The sequence below is a fragment of the Bombina bombina genome, chromosome 7 (assembly GCF_027579735.1).
Source record: "Bombina bombina isolate aBomBom1 chromosome 7, aBomBom1.pri, whole genome shotgun sequence".
Lineage (NCBI taxonomy): Eukaryota > Metazoa > Chordata > Amphibia > Anura > Bombinatoridae > Bombina > Bombina bombina.
In genome coordinates this window covers 213,245,708-213,271,972 of record NC_069505.1, presented here as the reverse complement: position 1 = coordinate 213,271,972, position 26,265 = coordinate 213,245,708, and the positions used below count along the sequence as shown (strand labels likewise).

Sequence of the window (26,265 nt, the reverse complement as noted above, 5' to 3'; positions counted from 1 at the left end):
TTTACCCCTCTGTATTTCGCCCCCCATTGCAAACTTTTACCTAGCAGAGAGCTCTCATTATGTGTATGGGAGACATCTCGCCACTCGCAGGGACAGCCCCATTTTACCTAGCAGAGAGCTCTCATTATTTGTATGGGAGACATCTCGCCACTCGCAGGGACAGCCCCTTTTTACCTAACAGAGAGCTCTCATTATGTGTATGGGAGACATCTCGCCACTCGCAGGGACAGCCCCATTTTACCTAGCAGAGAGCTCTCATTATTTGTATGGGAGACATCTCGCCACTCGCAGGGACAGCCCCTTTTTACCTAACAGAGAGCTCTCATTATTTGTATGGGAGACTTCTCGCCACTCGCAGGGACAGCCCCATTTTACCTAGCAGAGAGCTCTCATTATTTGTATGGGAGACTTCTCGCCACTCGCAGGGACAGCCCCTTTTTACCTAGCAGAGAGCTCTCATTATTTGTATGGGAGAGATCTCGCCACTCGCAGGGACAGCCCCTTTTTACCTAGCAGAGAGCTCTCATTATTTGTATGGGAGAGATCTCGCCACTCGCAGGGACAGCCACTTTTTACCTAGCAGAGAGCTCTCATTATTTGTATGGGAGACATCTCGCCACTCGCAGGGACAGCACCTTTTTTTATAGAATTCCATTAGGGCTGCCCCCGCTAGTGTTGGGGTGGAAAACCACGTCTTGGGTGGCGAGTTGTTTAGAATCAGGGCCTAGGATGTGATATGATTTGCAGGGAAAGCGGCAAATTTGCCCAATTCGCACCTGTTAACTCCTAATTGAAGTTTTCTAACTGCGTATAAAAGGTATTGACCAATAAGATGCCAGTTCACTAATGAGTAGCTATTATGTTATCATTTTACAATGGGATGTACATATGAGAATACAAAATATCTGCATCCAGAGCTAGAATTTTAGGAGCTATAACTTCTGGCTTTGCTAATCCCTGGCATAAAAATGAAAGCACCTAACTTCAGTATAATCCTAAACAGTCACATATCAAATCCTGTTTAATTCACACAGCCATAAAAACAAGGGCTAAGCATGTGATCCTGTTTAATCATCAACCGTTGATACGATATACTTTACTTGAAATAACATTCTCCTATCCATTTGCTAAAGTCCGCTGTTTACTGAATAATTATATGGAACTCTATTTAATGTGACGCATAGGGGTAGAATTATTATATGCGGGGCGGACATGATTCTCTGTAGCATACGCTGTCGGCATTTATCATTGCACAAGCATTTCTTGTGAAATGCTTGTGCAATACCGCCCCCTTGCACATTCGCGGCCAATCGGACGCTAGCAGGGGGTATCAATCATCCCGATCGTATCTGATTGGGATGGTTGCTGATGCCACCTCAGAGGTAGCGGCGAAGTTAAGGAGCAGCGGATGTTTCAGGGAAACCTGAAACCACTGGGGTAGATTGCAGCATCCGTTTCTTGTTAAATCTACCCCTTTGTCTTAATCTGGAAAAGTGTGGTTATATTACCTGTTATTTTTATTTTTGTCTCTTCTGTTTTCCAATCATAATTATAACCCTTGTTCGCTGTTGTTAAAGGGATAGGAAAGTCAAAATTTAACTTGCATGATTCAGATAGCTCATGTAATTTTAAGACACTTTCAAATTCAGTTCTATTTTGAAATGTACTTTGTTCTCTTGGTATCCCTTGTTGAAAAACAACATGCACATATCCTACACTAGTGGGAGCGAGCTGCTGATTGGTGCCTGCACACATTTATCTCTTGTGATTGGCTAACTAGATGTGTTCATCTAGCTGCCAGTAGTGCAATGCTGTTCCTTTAGAAAAAGATAACAAGAGAAAGAAGCAAATTTGATAATAGAAATAAATTGTAAAGTTGTTTAACATTGTATGTTCTATGCAAATCATGAAATAAAATGTTGGGGTTTCCTGTCCCTTTAAATACATTTTTGTTTTCATTGGGGTTGAAAAAATGTTGCTATAGTTTATTTATAAAGTAATTTGTGTTTAGTAAAGATAATAATTAGACTGGATTCCTCTAACTCAATCACAAGGAAATAGAACTGACTACACTTGTTTTTGTACTGCACAAAACACAAATTTCTTTGGATACTTGACAACTATTAATAAGGAATAAATTATTATGCAAAGCATTGATCTTTAGACCCCTTTAAGTGGGGCATAACTGATTCAAGAATTCAGATTTCTTTCAACAACCTACTTTTTTTCCCCTCTAAACTCACAAAGGAACCAATTGCCTTTAGTAGACTTCATTTTCATAGTGAAGGGCTTTTGTAAGTCTCCAGTGACCATTAAACATTCATCCTTAAAGCTTACGCAGCTGTTTTTCTTCCCCTTTAAATACGAGATAGCTTTTGTAATGCAAAGAGAGACCCATAGAGTGTACTGGATTAATGGTCACAAAGACATTTATAAGCTCTTCACCTCTTTTAAAATTGTATCCTTTAAGTATTTAATGCCAGAGACAATCACTATGGTATCCCAGTTGCTGAAAGTGAACCTCATAAAGAAGGGTCAATGCCATGTGCCCGTTCACTCAAGGGGAATCACAAACAGCTAACGCAAATTGATTCCCATGGTGTCACCAAAGTTTATTTATTTATTTTAAACAGTTCATAGAATTAGGTCAATTTAAGAGGTTAGGTGCTTTAGGGATTAACCGTACTAGTTCTCACTCCTCCTGCACAGATCCAGCAAGTATCCAGCAACTGTGCATGATGTATGGTTGTCGCTTCCAAAACATAGTGGTGCACTAAATACACATTTCTAATTCCATCATAAGAAATTGTTACAGTCGTATGAAATATGCAAGTTTTGTTTATTTTAAACTAAACTTAAAGGGACAGTATTCACATTGTAATTACAAGACATTCTGTTTTATTGCTATAAAATATCCACAGTCAAGTTTGGTGCCATTGTTTTTCTATAGCCAAACTCTGCCCACTATTTGCCATATTTGGAGGAACCAATCCAAGTTTGAGTATGCAGACAACAAGTATAGCCACTGTCATAACTGCATTGTTTTGCCGTTGTTAGCAGTTAAATCCAATTAGGGAAAGATATGTATCAAGGTTAGCCTTGAGAAATCAACAGTGCTTATTTTATATTCTGAGAATTACAAAAAAACTAAATGTTTAGGGGTAGGAAACATGAAAAGGGGGAAAATAAAGAATGTTTATTGAAAAGTTGTTTCATTGCACATAACTAAACTTTTTGTATACAAATCTTAAGGTGTTTGCCCTTAATCCATTCCTGCAGCCTCCTGCTGATCAGGTTATATTTCATTTTTAAATAGGAAGTCTCCAACCAATCAGAGGCTGTAATCCCCAAGTCGGTATTCTTCACACACTGAGTGGCCATTGCCTGGGGGAGCGCATGCGCAGTCTTTTTTTACCTCAAGGTAAAAGTACACAGTACTACGTGCCATAGATCAGTGATTTGCAACCACCTGCGGCACACCACCATCCCAAAATTTTACAAAATCACACATTGTTTGTGAATGAATGTCAATGTCATGGTTGTAAATGATGCCTGATGAGCCTGTCACAGACCTCCCAATATTTCAAAATTTGAAAGAGGGACACCCCCGCACTGTTGTCAGTCTGCCGTGGCACACCTGAGGATCTCTCACAGCACACTAGTGTGCCACGGCACACTGGTTGAAAAACACTGCCATAGATAATAATGGATTGGGGCATATGAATGTTTATTGGCCTTATTACTCTCATCTTTATATACAGTTCAGAAGCGCCAAAATAAAGCTAAATGTAAGTATTCAAAGTATCCCCACTATTTAATAGAAATATTGAATAAACATACTCTGGTCTCAACGCATTAAAATATATAATATATTAATACATATAGAAACAAATATATAATTATTAATACATATAGATACACATACATAATATATTAATACATATACATACAAATATATAATATATTAATACATATATATATATATAAATATATAATATATTGATACAAATATATAATATATTAATACATATAGATAAAAATATATAATTATTAATACATATAAATACACATACATAATATAGTAATACATATACATACAAATATATAATATATTTATACAAATAGATACAAAATATATAAAATAATACATATATAAACAAATATATAATATATTAATACACATACATACAAATATATAATATATTTATACATATAGATACAAATATATAATATATTAATAGATATAGAAACAAATATATAATATATTAATACATATAGATACAAATATGTAATATATTAATAGATATAGAAACAAATATATAATATATTAATACATATAGATACAAATATGTAATATATTAATAGATATAGAAACAAATATATAATATATTAATACATATAGATACAAATATGTAATATATTAATAGATATAGAAACAAATATGTAATATATTAATAGATATACATACAAATATATAATATATTAATACATATACATACAAATATATAATATATTAAGACATAGATACAAATATGTAATATATTAATAGATATAGATACAAATATATAATATATTAAGACATATACATACAAATATATAATATATTAAGACATATACACACAAATATATAATATATTAAGACATATACACACAAATATATAATATATTAAGACATATACATACAAATATATAATATATTAAGACATATACACACAAATATATAATATATTAAGACATATACATACAAATATATAATATATTAAGACATATACACACAAATATATAATATATTAAGACATATACATACAAATATATAATATATTAAGACATATACACACAAATATATAATATATTAAGACATATACACACAAATATATAATATATTAAGACATATACACACAAATATATAATATATTAAGACATATACACACAAATATATAATATATTAAGACATATACATACAAATATAAAGAAAAATTGTCCAAAAACATTTAAAAATATTTGCATATAACCAAAAGGCAGATATAAAAATTATTTAAAGTGTCTTTTCACATTCTTGCTATTTTGGAAGATCTATAAGGGATTATTTTTTTTTGGCTATATGAAAATATTTTTTCTTTTCACCTTTCATTAGTGAGATTCAAATCTTTTATTTTTTCAGTACTCTGTATGACCACTTGTATTTTTAATGACAGACTCAATCCTTCTAGGCATGGAGGATACCAATGTTGCACACATTTCCGGAGAGATGTTCTGACATTCTTTCAGCTGCTCTTTGCTGGAGTGGTTCTGTCACTCTGTCTTTCTCTTAAAAATACCCTAAAGATTTTCTTTTGGATTCAAGTCAGGCGACATATTTGGCCAGGTCATAGTTTTCACTTTTCCTTCTTTACAAACTTTTTTGTGATTTTGGCAGTGAGCTTTGGAATGTTATGATGCTGGAATATTACTCTTCTGATAAGCTTCTGGAGACTGGAGTCATCTTGTCAGGCAGTATTTTGGTGTATCCACAGGCTCTCATGGTGCCATCTATAAGTCATCTCCCGCACACCTTTTGCACTCATGCAGCTCCATATCATCACACTCCATGCTTCACTGTTGGGACTATACATTCACTGTAATAATTCTGGCCAGGTTTACGCCAAACTTGCCGGACTCCATCTGAGCCAAACAAACTTATCGGGATCTCATCAGACCAAAGAATGTGCTCCCAATATTCATCAGGCTTCTTTTCATGCTGTTTAGCAAAGTTTAATCAATCTTGCAGTTTTGTGCTGAAGAGCAAGCAAGGGTTATTCTTTTGGACGCCGTCTATAGAAGTTGACTTTATGTAATGTCTGAGCTGTCACAGAAACTCAAATTTCCGTTGATAACCGCTGAGCCAAGTTTGAAACACTTGTCCATCTGTTTTTCAGAGCTAGATTGTGCAAGTAGTTCACTGTCCGTGAGGACATTCACTGCGGCTCAGATTAGTGGTAAAATAGCTCGTTCTATACCTCCTGATCACTGCTGCAACTGTGTTTCAAATGATGTTTAGTTCTTCCTGTATCATTTTCCATCTTTGTGAAGTCTCACAATCAGATTTTTCAATTCCTCTGGCAATTCTTTTTCATGTGGAGCCATAATGCAGATGTACAGATAGACACAGCCCATACGTACAAAATTGGGAAAGTTCTTGTGCTCATATGTCAATTCTTCATGTAATTATGGTAATTGGAAATCACAGGTGTTCTCATTTTTGTTTCAGTGATCACAGGTGTATTTACTGCTGTTACTTTAAGGTGTACAACAGGAGTGAGTTCAGCGCTGTGCAATATCACTTACAGTGTACAACAGAGGCGAGTGCAGCGCTCTGCAATATCACTTACAGTGTACAACAGAGGCGAGTGCAGCGCTGTGCAATATCACTTACAGTGTACAACAGAGGTGAGTACACCCTGTGTAATATCACTTACACTGTACAACAGAGGTGAGTGCCGCCCTGTGCAATATCACTTACAGTGTACAACAGAGGTGAGTGCAGCCTGTGCAATATCACTTACAGTATACAACAGAAGTGAGTGCAGCGCTGTGCAATATCACTTACAGTGTACAACAGAGGCGAGTGCAGCGCTGTGCAATATCACTTACAGTGTACAACAGAGGTGAGTACACACTGTGTAATATCACTTACACTGTACAACAGAGGTGAGTGCAGCCCTGTGCAATATCACTTACAGTGTACAACAGAGGTGAGTGCAGCGCTGTACAATATCACTTACAGTGTACAACAGAGGCGAGTGCACCCTGTGCAATATCACTTACAGTGTACAACAGAGGCGAGTGCACCCTGTGCAATATCACCTACAGTGTACAACAGAGGTGAGTGCACCCTGTGCAATATCACCTACAGTGTACAACAGAGGTGAGTACACCCTGTGCAATATCACTTACAGTGTACAACAGAGGCGAGTGCACCCTGTGCAATATCACTTACAGTGTACAACAGAGATGAGTGCAGCCTGTGCAATATCACTTACAGTATACAACAGAAGTGAGTGCAGCGCTGTGCAATATCACTTACAGTGTACAACAGAGGTGAGTGCAGCGCTGTGCAATATCACTTACAGTGTACAACAGAGGTGAGTGCACCCTGTGCAATATCACTTACAGTGTACAACAGAGGTGAGTGCAGCCCTGTGCAATATCACTTACAGTGTACAACAGAGGTGAGTGCAGCCTGTGCAATATCACTTACAGTGTACAACAGAGGTGAGTGCAGCGCTGTGCAATATTACTTACAGTGTACAACAGAGGTGAGTGCAGCGCTGTGCAATATTACTTACAGTGTACAACAGAGGTGAGTGCAGCCCTGTGCAATATTACTTACAGTGTACAACAGAGGCGAGTGCAGCGCTGTGCAATATTACTTACAGTGTACAACAGAAGTGAGTGCAGCCCTGTGCAATATCACTTACAGTGTACAACAGACGTGAGTGCACCCTGTGCAATATCACTTACAGTGTACAACAGAGGTGAGTGCACCCTGTGCAATATCACTTACAGTGTACAACTGAGGTGAGTACACCCCTGGGCAATATCACTTACAGTGTACAACAGAAGTGAGTGCAGCCCTGTGCAATATCACTTACAGTGTACAACAGAGGTGAGTGCACCCTGTGCAATATCACTTACAGTGTACAACAGAGGTGAGTGCAGCCCTGTGCAATATCACTTACAGTGTACAACAGAGGTGAGTACACCCTTTGCAATATCACTTACAGTATACAACAGAGGTGAGTGCACCCTGTGCAATATCACTTACAGTGTACAACAGAGGTGAGTACACCACGTGCAATATCACTTACAGTGTACAATAGAGGTGAGTGCAGCACTGTGCAATATCACTTATAGTGTACAACAGAGGTGAGTCCAGCCCTGTGCAACATCACTTACAGTGTACAACAGAGGTGAGTGCACCCTGTGCAATATCAATTACAGTGTACAACAGAAGTGAGTGCACCCTGTGCAATATCAATTACAGTATACAACAGAGGTGAGTGCACCCTGTGCAATATCACTTACAGTGTACAACAGAGGTGAGTGCACCCCTGTGCAATATCACTTACAGTGTACAACAGAGGTGAGTGCACCCCTGTGCAATATCAATTACAGTGTACAACAGAAGTGAGTGCACCCTGTGCAATATCAATTACAGTGTGCAACAGAAGTGAGTGCACCCTGTGCAATATCAATTACAGTATACAACAGAGGTGAGTGCACCCTGTGCAATATCACTTACAGTGTACAACAGAGGTGAGTGCACCCCTGTGCAATATCACTTACAGTGTACAACAGAGGTGAGTGCACCCCTGTGCAATATCACTTACAGTGTACAACAGAAGTGAGTGCAGCCCTGTGCAATATCACTTACAGTATACAACAGAAGTGAGTTCACCTCTGTGCAATATCACTTACAGTGTACAATAGAGGTGAGTGCAGCACTGTGCAATATCACTTACAGTGTGCAACAGAGGTGAGTGCACCCCTGTGCAATATCACTTACAGTGTACAACAGAGGCGAGTCCAGCCCTGTGCAACATCACTTACAGTGTACAACAGAGGTGAGTGCATCCTGTGCAATATCAATTACAGTGTACAACAGAAGTGAGTGCACCCTGTGCAATATCAATTACAGTGTACAACAGAAGTGAGTGCACCCTGTGCAATATCAATTACAGTATACAACAGAGGTGAGTGCACCCTGTGCAATATCACTTACAGTGTACAACAGAGGTGAGTGCACCCCTGTGCAATATCACTTACAGTGTACAACAGAGGCGAGTCCAGCCCTGTGCAACATCACTTACAGTGTACAACAGAGGTGAGTGCATCCTGTGCAATATCAATTACAGTGTACAACAGAAGTGAGTGCACCCTGTGCAATATCAATTACAGTGTACAACAGAAGTGAGTGCACCCTGTGCAATATCAATTACAGTATACAACAGAGGTGAGTGCACCCTGTGCAATATCACTTACAGTGTACAACAGAGGTGAGTGCACCCCTGTGCAATATCCCTTACAGTGTACAACAGAGGTGAGTGCACCCCTGTGCAATATCACTTACAGTGTACAACAGAAGTGAGTGCAGCCCTGTGCAATATCACTTACAGTATACAACAGAAGTGAGTACACCTCTGTGCAATATCACTTACAGTATACAACAGAGGTGAGTGCACCCTGTGCAATATCACTTACAGTGTACAACAGAGGTGAGTGCAGCCCTGTGCAGTATCACTTACAGTATACAACAGAGGTGAGTGCACCCTGTGCAATATCACTTACAGTGTACAACAGAGGTGAGTACACCATGTGCAATATCACTTACAGTGTACAACAGAGGTGAGTGCACCCCTGTGCAATATCACTTACAGTGTGCAACAGAAGTGAGTGCACCCTGTGCAATATCACTTATAGTGTACAACAGACGTAAGTGCACCCTGTGCAATATCTCTTACGGTGTACAACAGAGGTGAGTGCACCCCTGCAATATCACTTACAGTGTACAACAGAAGTGAGTGCACCCTGTGCAATATCACTTACAGTGTACAACAGAGGTGAGTGCAGCCCTGTGCAATATAACTTACAGTGTACAACAGACGTGAGTGCACCCTGTGCAATATCACTTACAGTGTACAATAGAGGTGAGTGCAGCGCTGTGCAATATCACTTATAGTGTACAAGAGAAGTGAGTACACCCCTGTGCAATATCACTTACAGTGTACAACAGAGGTGAGTGCAGAATGTGCAATATCACTTACAGTGTACAACAGAAGTAAGTGCACCCTGTGCAGTATCACTTACAGTGTACAACAGAGGCGAGTGCACCCCTGTGCAATATCACTTACAGTGTACAACAGAGGTGAGTACACCCTGTGCAATATCACTTACAGTGTACAACAGAGGCGAGTGCACCCTGTGCAATATCACTTACAGTGTACAACAGAGGGGAGTACACCCCTGTGCAATATCACTTACAGTGTACAACAGAGGGGAGTACACCCCTGTGCAATATCACTTACAGTGTACAACAGAGGCGAGTGCACCCTGTGCAATATCACTTACAGTGTACAACAGACGTGAGTGCACCCCTGTGCAATATCACTTACAGTGTACAACAAAGGCGAGTGCACCCTGTGCAATATCACTTACAGTGTACAACAGAGGTGAGTGCACCCTGTGCAATATCAATTACAGTGTACAACAGAGGGGAGTACACCCCTGTGCAATATCACTTACAGTGTACAACAGAGGTGAGTACACCCCTGTGCAATATATCTTACAGTGTACAACAGAGGCGAGTGCACCCTGTGCAATATCACTTACAGTGTACAACAGATGTGAGTGCACCCTGTGCAATATCAATTACAGTGTAAAACAGAAGTGAGTGCAGAGCTGTGCAATATCACTTACAGTGTACAACAGAAGTGAGTGCAGCGCTGTGCAATATCACTTACAGTGTACAACAGAGGTGAGTGCAGCGCTGTGCAATATTACTTACAGTGTACAACAGAGGCGAGTACACCCTGTGTAATATCACTTACAGTGTACAACAGAGGTGAGTGCACCCTGTGCAATATCACTTACAGTGTACAACAGAGGCGAGTGCACCCTGTGCAATATAACTTACAGTGTACAACAGGAGTGAGTGCATCCCTTTGCAACATCACTTACAGTGTACAACAGAGGTGAGTGCACCCCTGTGCAATATCACTTACAGTGTACAACAGACGTGAGTGCACCCCTGTGCAATATCACCTACAGTATACAACAGAGGTGAGTGCACCCCTGTGCAATATCACTTACAGTGTACAACAGACGTGAGTGCACCCCTGTGCAATATCACTTACAGTGTACAACAGAGGTGAGTGCACCCCTGTGCAATATCACTTACAGTGTACAACAGAGGTGAGTACACCCCTGTGCAATATATCTTACAGTGTACAACAGAGGTGAGTGCACCCTGTGCAATATCAATTACAGTGTACAACAGACGTGAGTGCACCCCTGTGCAATATCACTTACAGTGTACAACAAAGGCGAGTGCACCCTGTGCAATATCACTTACAGTGTACAACAGAGGTGAGTGCACCCTGTGCAATATCAATTACAGTGTACAACAGAGGGGAGTACACCCCTGTGCAATATCACTTACAGTGTACAACAGAGGTGAGTACACCCCTGTGCAATATATCTTACAGTGTACAACAGAGGTGAGTGCACCCTGTGCAATATCACTTACAGTGTACAACAGATGTGAGTGCACCCTGTGCAATATCAATTACAGTGTACAACAGAAGTGAGTGCAGAGCTGTGCAATATCACTTACAGTGTACAACAGAAGTGAGTGCACCCTGTGCAATATCAATTACAGTGTACAACAGAAGTGAGTGCAGAGCTGTGCAATATCACTTACAGTGTACAACAGAAGTGAGTGCAGCGCTGTGCAATATCACTTACAGTGTACAACAGAGGTGAGTGCAGCGCTGTGCAATATTACTTACAGTGTACAACAGAGGCGAGTACACCCTGTGTAATATCACTTACAGTGTACAACAGAGGTGAGTGCACCCTGTGCAATATCACTTACAGTGTACAACAGAGGCGAGTGCACCCTGTGCAATATAACTTACAGTGTACAACAGGAGTGAGTGCATCCCTTTGCAACATCACTTACAGTGTACAACAGACGTGAGTGCACCCCTGTGCAATATCACCTACAGTATACAACAGAGGTGAGTGCACCCCTGTGCAATATCACTTACAGTGTACAACAGACGTGAGTGCACCCCTGTGCAATATCACTTACAGTGTACAACAGAGGTGAGTGCACCCCTGTGCAATATCACTTAAAGTGTACAACAGACGTGAGTGCACCCCTGTGCAATATCACTTACAGTATACAACAGAGGTGAGTGCACCCTGTGCAATATCACTTACAGTGTACAACAGAGGTGAGTGCACCCCTGTGCAATATCACTTACAGTATACAACAGAGGTGAGTGCACCCCTGTGCAATATCACTTACAGTGTACAACAGAGGTGAGTACACCCTGTGCAATATCAGTTACAGTGTACAACAGAGGCGAGTGCACCCTGTGCAATATCACTTACAGTGTACAACAGAAGTGAGTGCACCCTGTGCAATATCACTTACAGTGTACAACAGAGGTGAGTGCAGCGCTGTGCAATATCACTTACAGTGTACAACAGAAGTGAGTGCACCCTGTGCAATATCACTTACAGTGTACAACAGAAGTGAGTGCACCCTGTGCAATATCACTTACAGTGTACAACAAGAGTGAGTGCACCCTGTGCAATGTCACTTACAGTGTACAACAGAGGTGAGTGCACCATGTGCAATATCACTTACAGTGTACAACAGGAGTGAGTGCAGCCCTGTGCAATATCACTTACAGTGTACAACAAGAGTGAGTGCACCCTGTGCAATGTCACTTACAGTGTACAACAGAGGTGAGTGCACCATGTGCAATATCACTTACAGTGTACAACAGAGGTGAGTGCAGGGCTGTGCAATATCACTTACAGTGTACAACAGAAGTGAGTGCAGCCCTGTGCAATATCACTTACAGTGTACAACAGAGGTGAGTGCACCATGTGCAATATCACTTACAGTGTACAACAGAGGTGAGTGCACCATGTGCAATATCACTTACAGTGTACAACAGAGGTGAGTGCAGGGCTGTGCAATATCACTTACAGTGTACAACAGAAGTTAGTGCACCCTGTGCAATATCACTTACAGTGTACAACAGAAGTGAGTGCACCCTGTGCAATATCACTTACAGTGTACAACAAGAGTGAGTGCACCCTGTGCAATGTCACTTACAGTGTACAACAGAGGTGAGTGCACCATGTGCAATATCACTTACAGTGTACAACAGGAGTGAGTGCAGCCCTGTGCAATATCACTTACAGTGTACAACAGAAGTGAGTGCACCCTGTGCAATATCACTTACAGTGTACAACAGAGGTGAGTGCAGCGCTGTGCAATATCACTTACAGTGTACAACAGAAGTGAGTGCACCCTGTGCAATATCACTTACAGTGTACAACAGAAGTGAGTGCACCCTGTGCAATATCACTTACAGTGTACAACAAGAGTGAGTGCACCCTGTGCAATGTCACTTACAGTGTACAACAGAGGTGAGTGCACCATGTGCAATATCACTTACAGTGTACAACAGGAGTGAGTGCAGCCTGTGCAATGTCACTTACAGTGTACAACAAGAGTGAGTGCACCCTGTGCAATGTCACTTACAGTGTACAACAGAGGTGAGTGCACCATGTGCAATATCACTTACAGTGTACAACAGAGGTGAGTGCAGGGCTGTGCAATATCACTTACAGTGTACAACAGAAGTGAGTGCAGCCCTGTGCAATATCACTTACAGTGTACAACAGAGGTGAGTGCACCATGTGCAATATCACTTACAGTGTACAACAGAGGTGAGTGCACCATGTGCAATATCACTTACAGTGTACAACAGAGGTGAGTGCAGGGCTGTGCAATATCACTTACAGTGTACAACAGTGGTGAGTGCACCCTGTACAATATCAGTTACAGTGTACAACAGAGGTGAGTGCACCCTGTGCAATATCACTTACAGTGTACAACAGAGGTGGGTGCAGCGCTGTGCAATATCACTTACAGTGTACAACAGAGGTGAGTGCACCCTGTGCAATATCACTTACAGTGTACAACAGAAGTGAGTGTAAGTTTTACAGTAGGGTATTTGCTCTTCTGTAAAATTAAAAACTAACAGTTTAGATTTACTATATAAAAACACTGACCCTGCAGTAGGAACTGTCTGTATTTAAGGCTCTGAGACCCAAGTATGTTTATTCAATATTTGTATTAAACAGTAGTCTCTTTTTTCACTTCTGAACTGTGTATAAAGGTCTATGGGGAGAGTTTTTTTTATTAGGAGATTTATATTTTCTGTTTGGGAGCAAGCACTGGGTATATACACACTTACTGAGATTTCCATAATTCATTACCCGCATTATATATATACATGAATAAACCACACATATTAAATTACAATATTCCCTATAATGCTGCCATCCAAAGAACTTGGAAGTGATGTCCTTAATGTAATGCATCACTCAAATTCAATTAAAAGGCAGCAAGGCCTATTGGGAGCTGGCGTGGTAAGCCAATAACAAGAGAGGAATTCCTAGCTACCAATAGCGCATTCCTTCTGCTGAGCATATGTACATATACTATTCAACAGAAAAGTATAACATAGAACCCATATTGTTAGTATAGAATGCATTGTTCTGCATTTGTTATGAGTTAAAGCCAGTAAGGGAAAAATACAGCTGGTCTGGGCGCATTTCAAGTTCTGAAAATTACAAAAACACACATTTTCAGGGGGCAAAATACATAATAAAATGGTAAAGGGAATATAACACACACACACTTATGTGACATACTCAGTATTTTTCCAGCATTTTTGCTTTCGGTTGATATTTTAGAACCACCACTAGGGCTGGGTTTAGAAAAGAACATTTTGGGGCTGCAGAAATAGACCAATAAGCTAAACATAAAGGGTGCAGTGGGTACAAGTGTGGACAACTCATTATATTTATGTACCCCTTGTCCCTTTTGTGTGGCCCATGTAAAACGGAAGGAACTTACAATATGAGGGCAACTGTCAGCTACAGTAATGAATGGGGAACCCTCCTATAACTGCCAGTGATCTGACCGGTCGCAATTACTTTGAAAATGAGTACTGGTATTCACTTTGTTTCAGGCCTCACTGACTTAAAGGGACAGTCTACTTGAAAATGTTTATTGTTCAAAAAGATAATCCCTTTATTACCCATTCCCCAGTTTTGCATAACCAACACAGTTATATTAATACACTTTTTACCTCTGTTATTGCCTTGTATCTAAGCCTCTGCAGACTGCCACTTATCTCAGATCATTTGACAGACTTGCATTTTAGCCAATCAGTGCTGACTCATAGGTAACTCCACGTGAGTGAGCACAATATTACCTATATGGCACACATGAACTAGCGCTGTCTAGTTTTGAAAAAATTGCATGCCCTATCTGAAAAGTTTAATTTTGACTTTACTGTCCCTTTAAAGGGACATCATACTGTATTAAAAAAATGTTCCCTGTTGTGTGAAATGAGAATGGTTTTCATTTAGGTGGGAAAAAAACAAACAAAAAAAAAACAGATGTTCATATGCTGAATAAAAAAAAGAATTTCTATGGGAGTTGTCCCTTTATGAATTAATGTTTATAATTAGGCACTTCCTGTTGGGTTTTCCTTAAAGGGATAGTCTAGTCAAAATTAAACTCTCATGATTCAGATAGAGCAGCAATTTTAAGCAACTTTCTAATTTACTCCTTTTATCATTTTTTCTTTGTTCTCTTAGTATATTTATTTGAATGTAAGCTTAGGAGCCAGCCCTTTTTTTTTCCTGCCATATAGTGCTGCAGATACCTACCTATGTATCTCTTCAACAAAGAACACCATGGTGAGAAAGCCAATTTTATAATAGAAGTAAATTGGAAACTTTTTAAAAATGTATATTCTGTCTGAATCACAAAAGAACATGTTTGTGTTTCATATCCCTTTAAGCATAGTTAGCAAGTGTAAAATAATTTCCTTAAGACATTATAATGATGTCCCTTTAAAAAGAACACTTGTTTAGATTTCCTTTTCAAAACCAAACTAAAATAAACATATTTCATGTATATAAAAGATCAGCAGGTGAGCATGAAAAAAATGTCCAGTTAATGCTATTTCTACTGATATTAAAACCAGCAGGAAATATAGATTTCTGCACAACATGCCCCTAGGGGCAGACTATTCACTGGCTTATAAGGACACTCAGGAACCTCTGGTTTCTAAAGCATTCAAATTATTACATAGAATGAAGATCTATTACATTAAACACATGGCAATTTTACAAGGTATTGTCATCTGCCAATGTTTAGTCAATTCTTCCTCTTCATTGTCTTGCACTGTGGAGTGAGAGATAGATGAAAGATAGATAGATAGATAGATAGATAGATAGATAGATAGATAGATAGATAGATAGATAGATAGATAGTGAGATAGTGAGAGAGAAGGAGAGAGAGAAAAGAAGATAGATAGCGAGAGAGATAGATGATAGATAGATAGATAGAGAGAGAGAGAGAGAGAGAGAGAGAGAGAGAGAAGGAGAGAGAGAAGGAGAGAGAGAAAAGAAGATAGATAGCGAGAGAGATAGATAGATAGATAGATAGATAGATAGATAGATAGATAGATAGATAGATAGTGAGAGAGAAGGAGAGAGAGAAGGAGAGAGAGAAAAGAAGATAGATAGCGAGAGAGATAGATAGATAGATAGATAGATAGATAGATAGATAGATAGATGATAGATAGATAGATAGATAGATAGATAGATAGATAGATAGATGATAGATAGATAGTGAGAGAGAAGGAGAGAGAGAAAGAGAGAGAGAAAAAGAAGATAGATAGAGAGATAGATAGATAGATAGATAGATAGATAGATAGATAGTGAGAGAAAAGGAGAGAAAGAGAGAGAGAAGGAGAGAGAGAAAGAGAGAGATAGAGAGAGAGATAGAGAGATGATAGATAGATGATAGATAGATGATAGATAGATGATAGATAGATGATAGATAGATGATAGATAGATGATAGATAGATAGATAGAGATAGATAGATAGATAGATAGATAGATAGATAGATAGATAGTGAGAGAGAAGGAGAGAAAGAGAGAGAGAAAATAAGATAGATAGATAGATGATAGATAGTGAGAGAGAAGGAGAGAGAGAAAGAGAGAGAGAAAAGAAGATAGATAGCGAGAGATAGATAGATGATAGATAGATAGATAGAGAGAGAGAGAGATGATAGATAGATAGATAGATAGATAGATAGATAGGGAGAGAGAGAGAAGGAGAGAGAGAAAGAGAGAGATAGAGAGATAGATAGATGATAGATATATGATAGATAGATAGATAGATAGAAGGAGTGAAAGAGAGAGAGAAAATAAGATAGATAGATATATAGATAGATGATAGAGAGATAGATAGATAGATAGATAGATAGATAGATAGTGAGAGAGAAGGAGATAGAGAAAGAGAGAGAGAAAAGAAGATAGATAGCGAGAGAGAGAGATAGATAGATAGATAGATAGATAGATAGATAGTGAGAGAGAAGGAGAGAGAGAAGGAGAGAGAGAAAAGAAGATAGATAGCGAGAGAGATAGATATATAGATAGATGATAGAGAGATAGATAGATAGATAGATAGATAGATAGTGAGAGAGAAGGAGATAGAGAAAGAGAGAGAGAAAAGAAGATAGATAGCGAGAGAGATAGATAGATAGATAGATAGATAGATAGATAGATAGATAGATAGATAGATAGATAGATGATAGATAGATAGATAGATGATAGATAGATAGTGAGAGAGAAGGAGAGAGAGAAAGAGAGAGAGAAAAAGAAGATAGAGAGATAGATAGATAGATAGATAGATAGATAGATAGATAGATAGATAGATGAGAGATAGAGAGATATATGATAGATAGATAGATAGATAGATAGATAGATAGATAGTGAGAGAAAAGGAGAGAAAGAGAGAGAGAAGGAGAGAGAGAAAGAGAGAGATAGAGAGATAGATAGATGATAGATATATGATAGATAGATGATAGATAGATAGATGATAGATAGATGATAGATAGATGATAGATAGATAGATAGATAGATAGATAGATAGATAGATAGATAGATAGTGAGAGAGAAGGAGAGAAAGAGAGAGAGAAAATAAGATAGATAGATAGATAGATAGATAGATGATAGATAGTGAGAGAGAAGGAGAGAGAGAAAGAGAGAGAGAAAAGAAGATAGATAGCGAGAGATAGATAGATGATAGATAGATAGAGAGATAGAGAGATGATAGAGAGATGATAGATAGATAGATAGATAGATAGATAGATAGATAGATAGGGAGAGAGAAGGAGAGAGAGAAAGAGAGAGATAGAGAGATAGATAGATGATAGATATATGATAGATAGATAGATAGATAGATAGATAGATAGTGAGAGAGAAGGAGTGAAAGAGAGAGAAAATAAGATAGATAGATATATAGATAGATGATAGAGAGATAGATAGATAAATAGATAGATAGATAGTGAGAGAGAAAAGAAGATAGATAGCGAGAGATAGATAGATAGATAGATAGATAGATAGATAGATAGATAGATAGTGAGAGAGAAGGAGAGAAAGAGAGAGAGAAAAGAAGATAGATAGAGAGATAGATAGATAGATAGATAGGATTTAGAAACATAATATATTAGATAAAGATACAGATAGATTAAAGATATATATATATATATATATATATATATATATATATATATATATAGAGAGAGAGAGAGAGAGAGAGAGAGAGAGAGAGAGAGAGAGAGAGAGAGAGAGAGAGAGAGAGAGATTAGATAGAGATAGGAAATAAAAAACTGAAATTAAAATCCTCCATGTCTCAAAATTAAATCAATGTAAATATTTGCACGGGAAATTAGCACATTCCTGTGCAAATATTTACATTGATTTAATTTTGAGACATGGAGGATTTTAATTTCAGTTTTTTTACTCCCCCCATAATTTTAATGAATTTTGGTTTAACCTTGAAAGTAGCTTTACCAATGCAGCAACCAGAAATCTATCTCCTGATGAGTTCCAAAAAGAACGAAACAGGCTGTCCAGTGAGTGATTTCTGGTTTGCTGCAATAATCCTGTTAAAAGGATTGCTGTGTTAAAACAGTATTTTGAAGCAAAAAAAATGAGAATTTGCATATCTTACCCAGAATTCCCTTGTGCATTGGTAACATTGTATATGAGGTATTTCTGGGAAAAATCAAGCGGGGAATCTTGCCTAGATGTGCTAATTTCCTGTGCAAATATTTACATTGATTTATATATATATATATATATATATATATATATATATATATATATATATATATATATTCTGTTTTGCTGGTGGTGTTGTGTGCAGCTGCAAGTCGCCGTTGTGAGTTGTTCATCTGTCTTGATGAAGGCTTCTATGTAAGCCGAAACGTCGACCTATCCTTATGACTTTCTAACGTTGTTGTTATAAACAATAAACTAACTTTGATGTATATAAATCCTGAGAGTGCCCTCCTTTTCCTAGCTCTTATATATATATATATATATATATATATATATATATATATATATATATATATATAGAGAGAGAGAGAGAGAGAGAGAGAGAGAGAGAGAGAGAGAGAGAGAGAGAGAGAGAGAGAGAGAGAGAAAGAGAGATAGATATGATTTAGAAACATGATATAATAGATAAAGATACAGATAGAAAAAGGATAGGATGATTAGGTAGTAAATGAGACAGATACAGCTACATCTAGGAAGAGAGATTTAGAAAGTTATATGATTAAGAGACATAGAAATAAAAAGCATGCATAGATAGGGATAGAAAAATGGATAGACAGACAGACAGACAGACAGACAGACAGACAGACAGACAGACAGACAGATAGATAGATAGATAGATAGATAATGATTGATAAAGAGACAAACAGAAAAGACAATCAGATATACAGAATAGGAAGAGAAAGACGGATGCATAGACAGATAAACACACTAATAAATATCTAGACATATGATTTTTAAAGAGACAGACGGTAAAGATAAACAGAGACTATATATAGGTAGACAAAGACATGCAGATACATAGACAGACAGAATAAAAATAAGAGAGTGATCTATACAAAGTATCACATTCAGACTTTAAAAACAAAAGCTAATTATTGTTCTTCAGGTGTGTAGACGTCTTGAATACACTTCCATAGACTTCTCATACAAATACAGAGCGTACAACATGTGAAGTGTGTGTAGCTAGCAGGCAAATGACTAAACAAAGCCTTCATTATTCTGTAACAGCCCCGAACGAAGTATTCATTTCTCACAGGACTTGTCTAACGAGACAGTTAGCGATTGCACCAGCACTTCTAAGGATACTACAATTTAAAATGATACTTAAGTTTAAATAACTATAATTAAAAACACAGCTTTTAAAAGTCCTACTATAGTTAATTATGTGTAGTGTGGTAACATTTAAAGGGATCTAAAACTAAAAGCTTTCTTTTGGCATTCAGACAGAAAGAACAATTTTAAAAAGTTTCCAATTTACTTCTATTATCAAATTTGTTTTGTTCCCATGATATTCTGTGTTGAAGAGACACCTAGGTAGGCATCTTGAGCCCTACATGACAGGTAGTGCTGCCATTTAGTGCTCTTGCAAATGGATAACATTCTTGCAAAACTGCTGCCATATAGTGTGCCATAAATGGGCTTGCTCATAAGCTTACCTCCCTGCTTTTCAACAAAAGATAGCAAAAGAACAAAGAAAAATGTATTTATCGTTCAATATCCCTTTAAAGGGACAGTCTACTACAGAATGTTTATAGTTTTAAAAGGTATATAATCCCTTTATTACCCATTCTCCAGTTTTGCATAACCAGCACTGTTATATTAATACACTTTTTACCTCTGTGATTACCTTGTATCTAAGCCTCTTCTGACAGCCTCCTTATATCAGTTCTTTTGACAGACTTGCATTGTAGCCAATCAGTACTCATAAATACCTCCACAGGAGTGAGCACACTGTTATCTATTTGGCACACATGAAGTAGCTCAGTTTATCTGTGAAAAACTGTCAAAATGCACTGAGATAAGAGGTGGACTTCAAGGGCTTAGAAATTAGCATATGAGCCTCCCTAGGTTTAGCTTTCAACAAAGAATACATTTAAAAGTAAATCGGAAATTTTTAAAAATTGCTGCTAATCTGAATCATGTTTGTTTTCTCTTTAGAAAACCAATGAAAATTATGAAAATCGGAAACAATAGCACTGATTAATCTCCCAGTGTGGGGGTGGGGGGTATGAGGGAGAGATATTTTGTATGTGAAATAGCAGCCCTCCTAGTCATAATTATCATTTCCATACCCAACATAAATACTTGCAAGTTCAGCCCATTCTTATGGGCGGGTTCGAGGTGATGGTTTAATGAGAAACCAAAACAAAAACTATTTCAAATTGTGAAACAACCATGAAGGAACAATTTGCCATACATTTAATACTCTGCAGTCCGTATAACAAGTCATTTGGAACACATTAAGGGGAAACAAATGATACAGTACAGTGTCCCTCTAAGGTCCCTTTAAATGCAAATCTTCAGGGAGACATTTTTATTATGAGATAAATATGGAAATGAATTATTCAGCCTCTACTTTGAATAAATACACAGTAAATATGGCTATGAAGAGATCTAAAAAATAACCAATTCAATAAATAAACCAATGGTATCATTACTTATCTGTATATTTCCTCCAAATTCTGTAGCATAATTATCATCCTTTTAAACACAAATGTTGTAGTTTCCCTTAGATGCACAGTCGTGTCGTTGATATAAGGTAATATGAAATGCATAAATCCTACTGCGCTACTGGTAAAGCGAATCTTTTATTCTTCATTATGAAACGTGATGTGTTTGCTTTGGCTTTCTATCCTGCAATGTTCTCTCAATTCATTAATTGCTTTCTTTCTTTCACTTATATATCTGAAAACATGTTTCTCCAGGACAAAGAGACGCTAATTTAGTTTGACAAGCATTCTCAAAGCCTTTTGGTTCTGAAAAGCAATTACACGCGGAATTTGCTGTATGGTTTCAATAAGCCGTCATGGTTTTTAGACCCCTATTAAGATAACATCTGACCCTTATCCCTTACACCTTGTACGTCAGAGTCATTTATCATCGAGACATATGACATATAAATGGACCACAAAAAAATATCTTTAGAACTTGTCGAAAAATTCAGTAGCGTAACTAATCACAACGTATAAAACCAAAGTCTTCACTAGTGTAAGGATTCTTTCTTGTATGTAGGCCTTTCTGTAGAAAAAAGCAGTAAAACTAAACATTCTTTTGTCCCTTTTATGTTCTAGAAGCGGCTGTCTGGCATTGAGCACACGTCTAAACAACTCCTTAATGGTTAAATAAAAATGATTTCCTTGTAACCACGGCCTATCCAATTTAGGTTATTTGTCATTTCCAAGTGCATAATTTGACATTGGTATTAAATATTGTGCCAATTACCTACATATACATCAAGTTTAAGCACGTTACTCTGTAATCCATTTTTTATTCCTATTCTGACATATTGACTATATTACTTTGAATAATTACTCATCAAAAGAAAATGCAGTCAGGTCTGGTTCTATATTGCTAATGAACATGCATAAAAATATATTATATAGGCATTCAACTTTTTTTTACAGTAGTATTTGAATCCTTCCTATTGTTAATGAAACTTGGAATGGAAACGTTAATGAATTTAATTTGCTTAAAATGCTGATATATCTGTAAAATCAGATTTTTCCCTTCTTTATGGGGAGTGGCGTATTTACTGACTGCATTGGATATACATGTGTAATATGTATACATCATCTGCGAGTGTGACTGGAGCCAGCTGTATGTGTATATATAGGTAGATTACAATTACACAATCCTGCACAACTTTACAGAAAGAGGAGAAATGGTAAAAATAAAAGTTTTGTTCAGAACTACTATTAAAGGGACACTGAACCCAAATTTTTTCTTTCGTGACTCAGATAGAGCATGCAATTTTAAGCAACTTTCTAATTTACTCCTATTATCAATTTTTCTTCGTTCTTTTGCTATCTTTATTTTAAAAAGAAGGCATCTTAGTTTTTTGATTCAGAACTCCGGACAGCACTTTTTTATTGGTGGATGAATTTAATGGGCAGGCATCTAAACTTACATTCTTGCATTTCAAATAAAGATACCAAGAGAATGAAGAAAATTTGACAATAGGAGTAAATTAGAAAGTTGCTTAAAATGTCATGCTCTATCTGAATCACAAAAGAAAAAAATTGGGTTCAGTGTCCCTTTAAAGGAACAACAAATATCAAGGAGAAGGTACTAAGGCAACAATGTTTGGAGGAATATATTAGAACATACTACAGAGTATATGATTATTTGTTCCTTCCTAGGGTATTTTAGCATTATTTTTTAAACGGACGCTGCTGTGAAAAAAATGTCCCTGTCCACCAATAATATATATTATTAGCTAATGGGAATGTAATATGCAGCGTGCATTTCCTGCTAAGTCTAATTTCCATGAGATCGGATAGGTAAAAGTGGCTTACCCTTCTTTCACTTTTAATGGCTGCATTTTATTTTTCTATAATATACATTTAAAAGAGGAACATAGTGTGGATATAAACTGCACCAGATTAGTTATGTTCCCGGCTATGCCCTTCTTCTGCAAGGTTCTGTACCTGCATTTTCACGCAGTGTACGGTTTGTCATGATCTATCTGCATTTCCCTGATTAGCTAAGTAAAATGAAACCTTGACACAGCTCAGGGTGGTTACAGTTCAATGCACATTACTGTGAAAGTTCTGCAAAATTTTGGGTCACATTTAGTCTCTGTATCTCTTAAAATAACAAAAAAAGTGACTTGATACTTCAGAATTTTGTATCCCTAATCTACATTTTAAATTAAATTTCAGTGTTGAATAATGAAAATAAAATAAATGCAGTCTAATTACAGAGATATAGAAGCAACCAAAGTCTGTTTTTAAAAGGTCTTTACACACAGTGGGCGAGATTACATATGCAGCGCAGGCTTCAGCGTAACAGCAGTTCATAAAGTGCCAAAAGTCGGATAAACTAGCGATGTTCAGAAATGTGCGTAAATACAAATTTCTGGAGTCGCCAGTGATTTACGGCACATTAGAAACAGCTGGCACCTAAGAAAAAAAAAAAGTTACATCTCCCGTAAAATCCCTTATATCTGCCATCACCCCCATATCGGAACTAATAATTAATGTATTAACCTCTAAATTCGCCAACCCCAACATCGCAAACTACCTAATAAATCTATTAACCCCTAATCCACCATTCACCCACATTGCGATCTACCTAATAAATGTATTAACCCCAAATCCGCCATTCACCCACATCGCAATCCACCTAATAAAAGTATTAACCCCTAATCCGCCAACCCCCCACGGCGCAAAGTACCTATTAAAACTATTAACCCCTAATCCGCCATTAACCCACATCGCAACAAACCTTATAAATCTATTAACCCCTAATCCACCAAACCCACATCGCAACAAACCTAATAAATCTATTAACCCCTAATCCGCCACACCCCCACAATGCAAATAACTAATTAAATTACTAAGCCCCCTAACCTAACACCCCCTAAATTAACCCCAATTACCTAAATTAAAAAATACTAAATTGCAATTAAAATAAAAAAGCTAACATTACTTAAAAATAAAAAAACCTAAGATTAAATTAATCTAAGATTACAAAAATAAAAAGTCTAACATTACATAAAATAATAGACCAAATTATCAAAAATAAAAAAAATAAACCTAATCCCTATGAAAATAAAAAGCCCCCCAGAAATAAAAACGCCCCTAATCTAATACTAAACTACCAATAGCCCTTCAAAGGGCCTTTTGCGACGCAGTTCTATGTTAGCTTATGGGAGTAAAAATTGCGGGCGACGGGTGAAATATGCGTGCCACATTTATATGCAGTGCCGTATATGTGATACCAAAACCGTGTAAAAATCGGCGTCTCCAGCTTTGCGGGTGATGCAGCGTATGTAATCTTGCCCAGTGTATGAGTGACCACATTGGAAGTTTTGTTTTTTGCTATGGGATCTGTTGTTAAAATGTATCTCAGATAAATCATGCAATTTTACTTCTGCAATGAAATCTACCTTTTTTGCTTTTTATCCTTTGTTGAAACTCTGATCCTTTCCATAATACAAGGAGCATGCACAGGACTTGCGCACTATATGGCAGCAGTATTTTGCAACTGTGGTTTTTACTCCAATCTTTCCAAAATTCCTGTACAATATTGGAAAAACTGAATTGGCTGTTTGGTTTTCTGAAAATGACCACAATCTTAACAAGCTCAGTAACTCCTACAATATCCATTTAGCCACAACAGCTCATAGTATGAACGATAATGGCTGTCGATCACCGAAAACTGAATGGATTCATCAAAAAATGCAACTGCTCTCCAAGCTGCCCAGCCACTCTCAACAACTGACCAAGCAACTCACCCACTACTGGTCCAGCATTGTCTCCTCTGTATTTGCATCTCACAACTGTCAACATATTGTAGCTATGTTTCCTTCATGTTTTTACATTTAATTAATGGTGATAAGCGTTCTTTTTACATTCAGAGCGATTCAGTTGTAGTTTTAAGCATGGGCAGCTCCATCTAGTTTGGTCTGAGCATGTGCAGATGGGCAGCTCTATCTAGTTTGGTCTGAGCATGTGCAGATCGGTGTGTTATTGTTCCATCTGTGGGTGTTGAGTATTTATGAAGTTCCTTCAGCTGTTGAATTCACTGTATTTATGGTCTATATTCAGGTAGCTTATGATCGATGCTGGCCCTACAGTGTTTGGGCAAGTTTTCCAATATTCAATATTTTTCAAATACATAAATAGTGTTATTGTTTGAATGTTTATTGGAAGCTGATAAACACTATCAACAAGATTGGAATCAACACCTATGTTCTTTATGTTGTTATACTCCTAGTGCTCCCTTGAGAGCCTACCTCAGTATGGAAAGGAGCAAACGTTTCAACAAAGTATACCAAGAGACAACACAAGTAAAATTATTTTTTAATAGCACACTTTATCTGACTAATGAAACTTTAATTTTGACTTCCATATCCCTTTAAGGACTACAATTTTACCCAATTACTTTCATTTTCTTGAATATATTATATGCCCTTAATCTTACCACATCTATGCTCCACTCGTATTTGTCCTGCCCCACACGAATCTTGAGAATCTTGCAACCTAGGCATCTTTCTAGTCACTTCAAAGTCCCTCCCAGATAGACGGACATGAAAGTTCTCTTTGTTGGTAGCCTTCCTCAAGGTCCTGATTGTCTTACGGAGCCGTTTCTCTGCTTTTCTCCTGACACAACTGAAACTGCAGGACTCTAAAAAGAAATATAGCCACATTAAGGAAAATGAATTGCATTGTGGGCCAGTCCATTAACAAAGGACTTGTGTTTATTTATAGACATAGGAAATCAATACACAATAAAAATAAATCTTGCATTGCAACCCATTTT

At 37.6% G+C, this 26,265-nt stretch overlaps 1 protein-coding gene across 1 annotated transcript in view; it reads right to left on the bottom strand.

Annotated features, from left to right (window-relative positions):
• The window catches only part of SCUBE2 (signal peptide, CUB domain and EGF like domain containing 2), a 246,157-nt gene that overhangs the window by 61,673 nt on the left and 158,219 nt on the right, over positions 1 to 26,265 (bottom strand). The window contains exon 16 of the mRNA XM_053720602.1: positions 25,927 to 26,130. Within this exon, the coding sequence (XP_053576577.1) occupies positions 25,927 to 26,130 (204 nt within the window). The remainder of the gene's footprint in view (positions 1 to 25,926; positions 26,131 to 26,265) is intronic.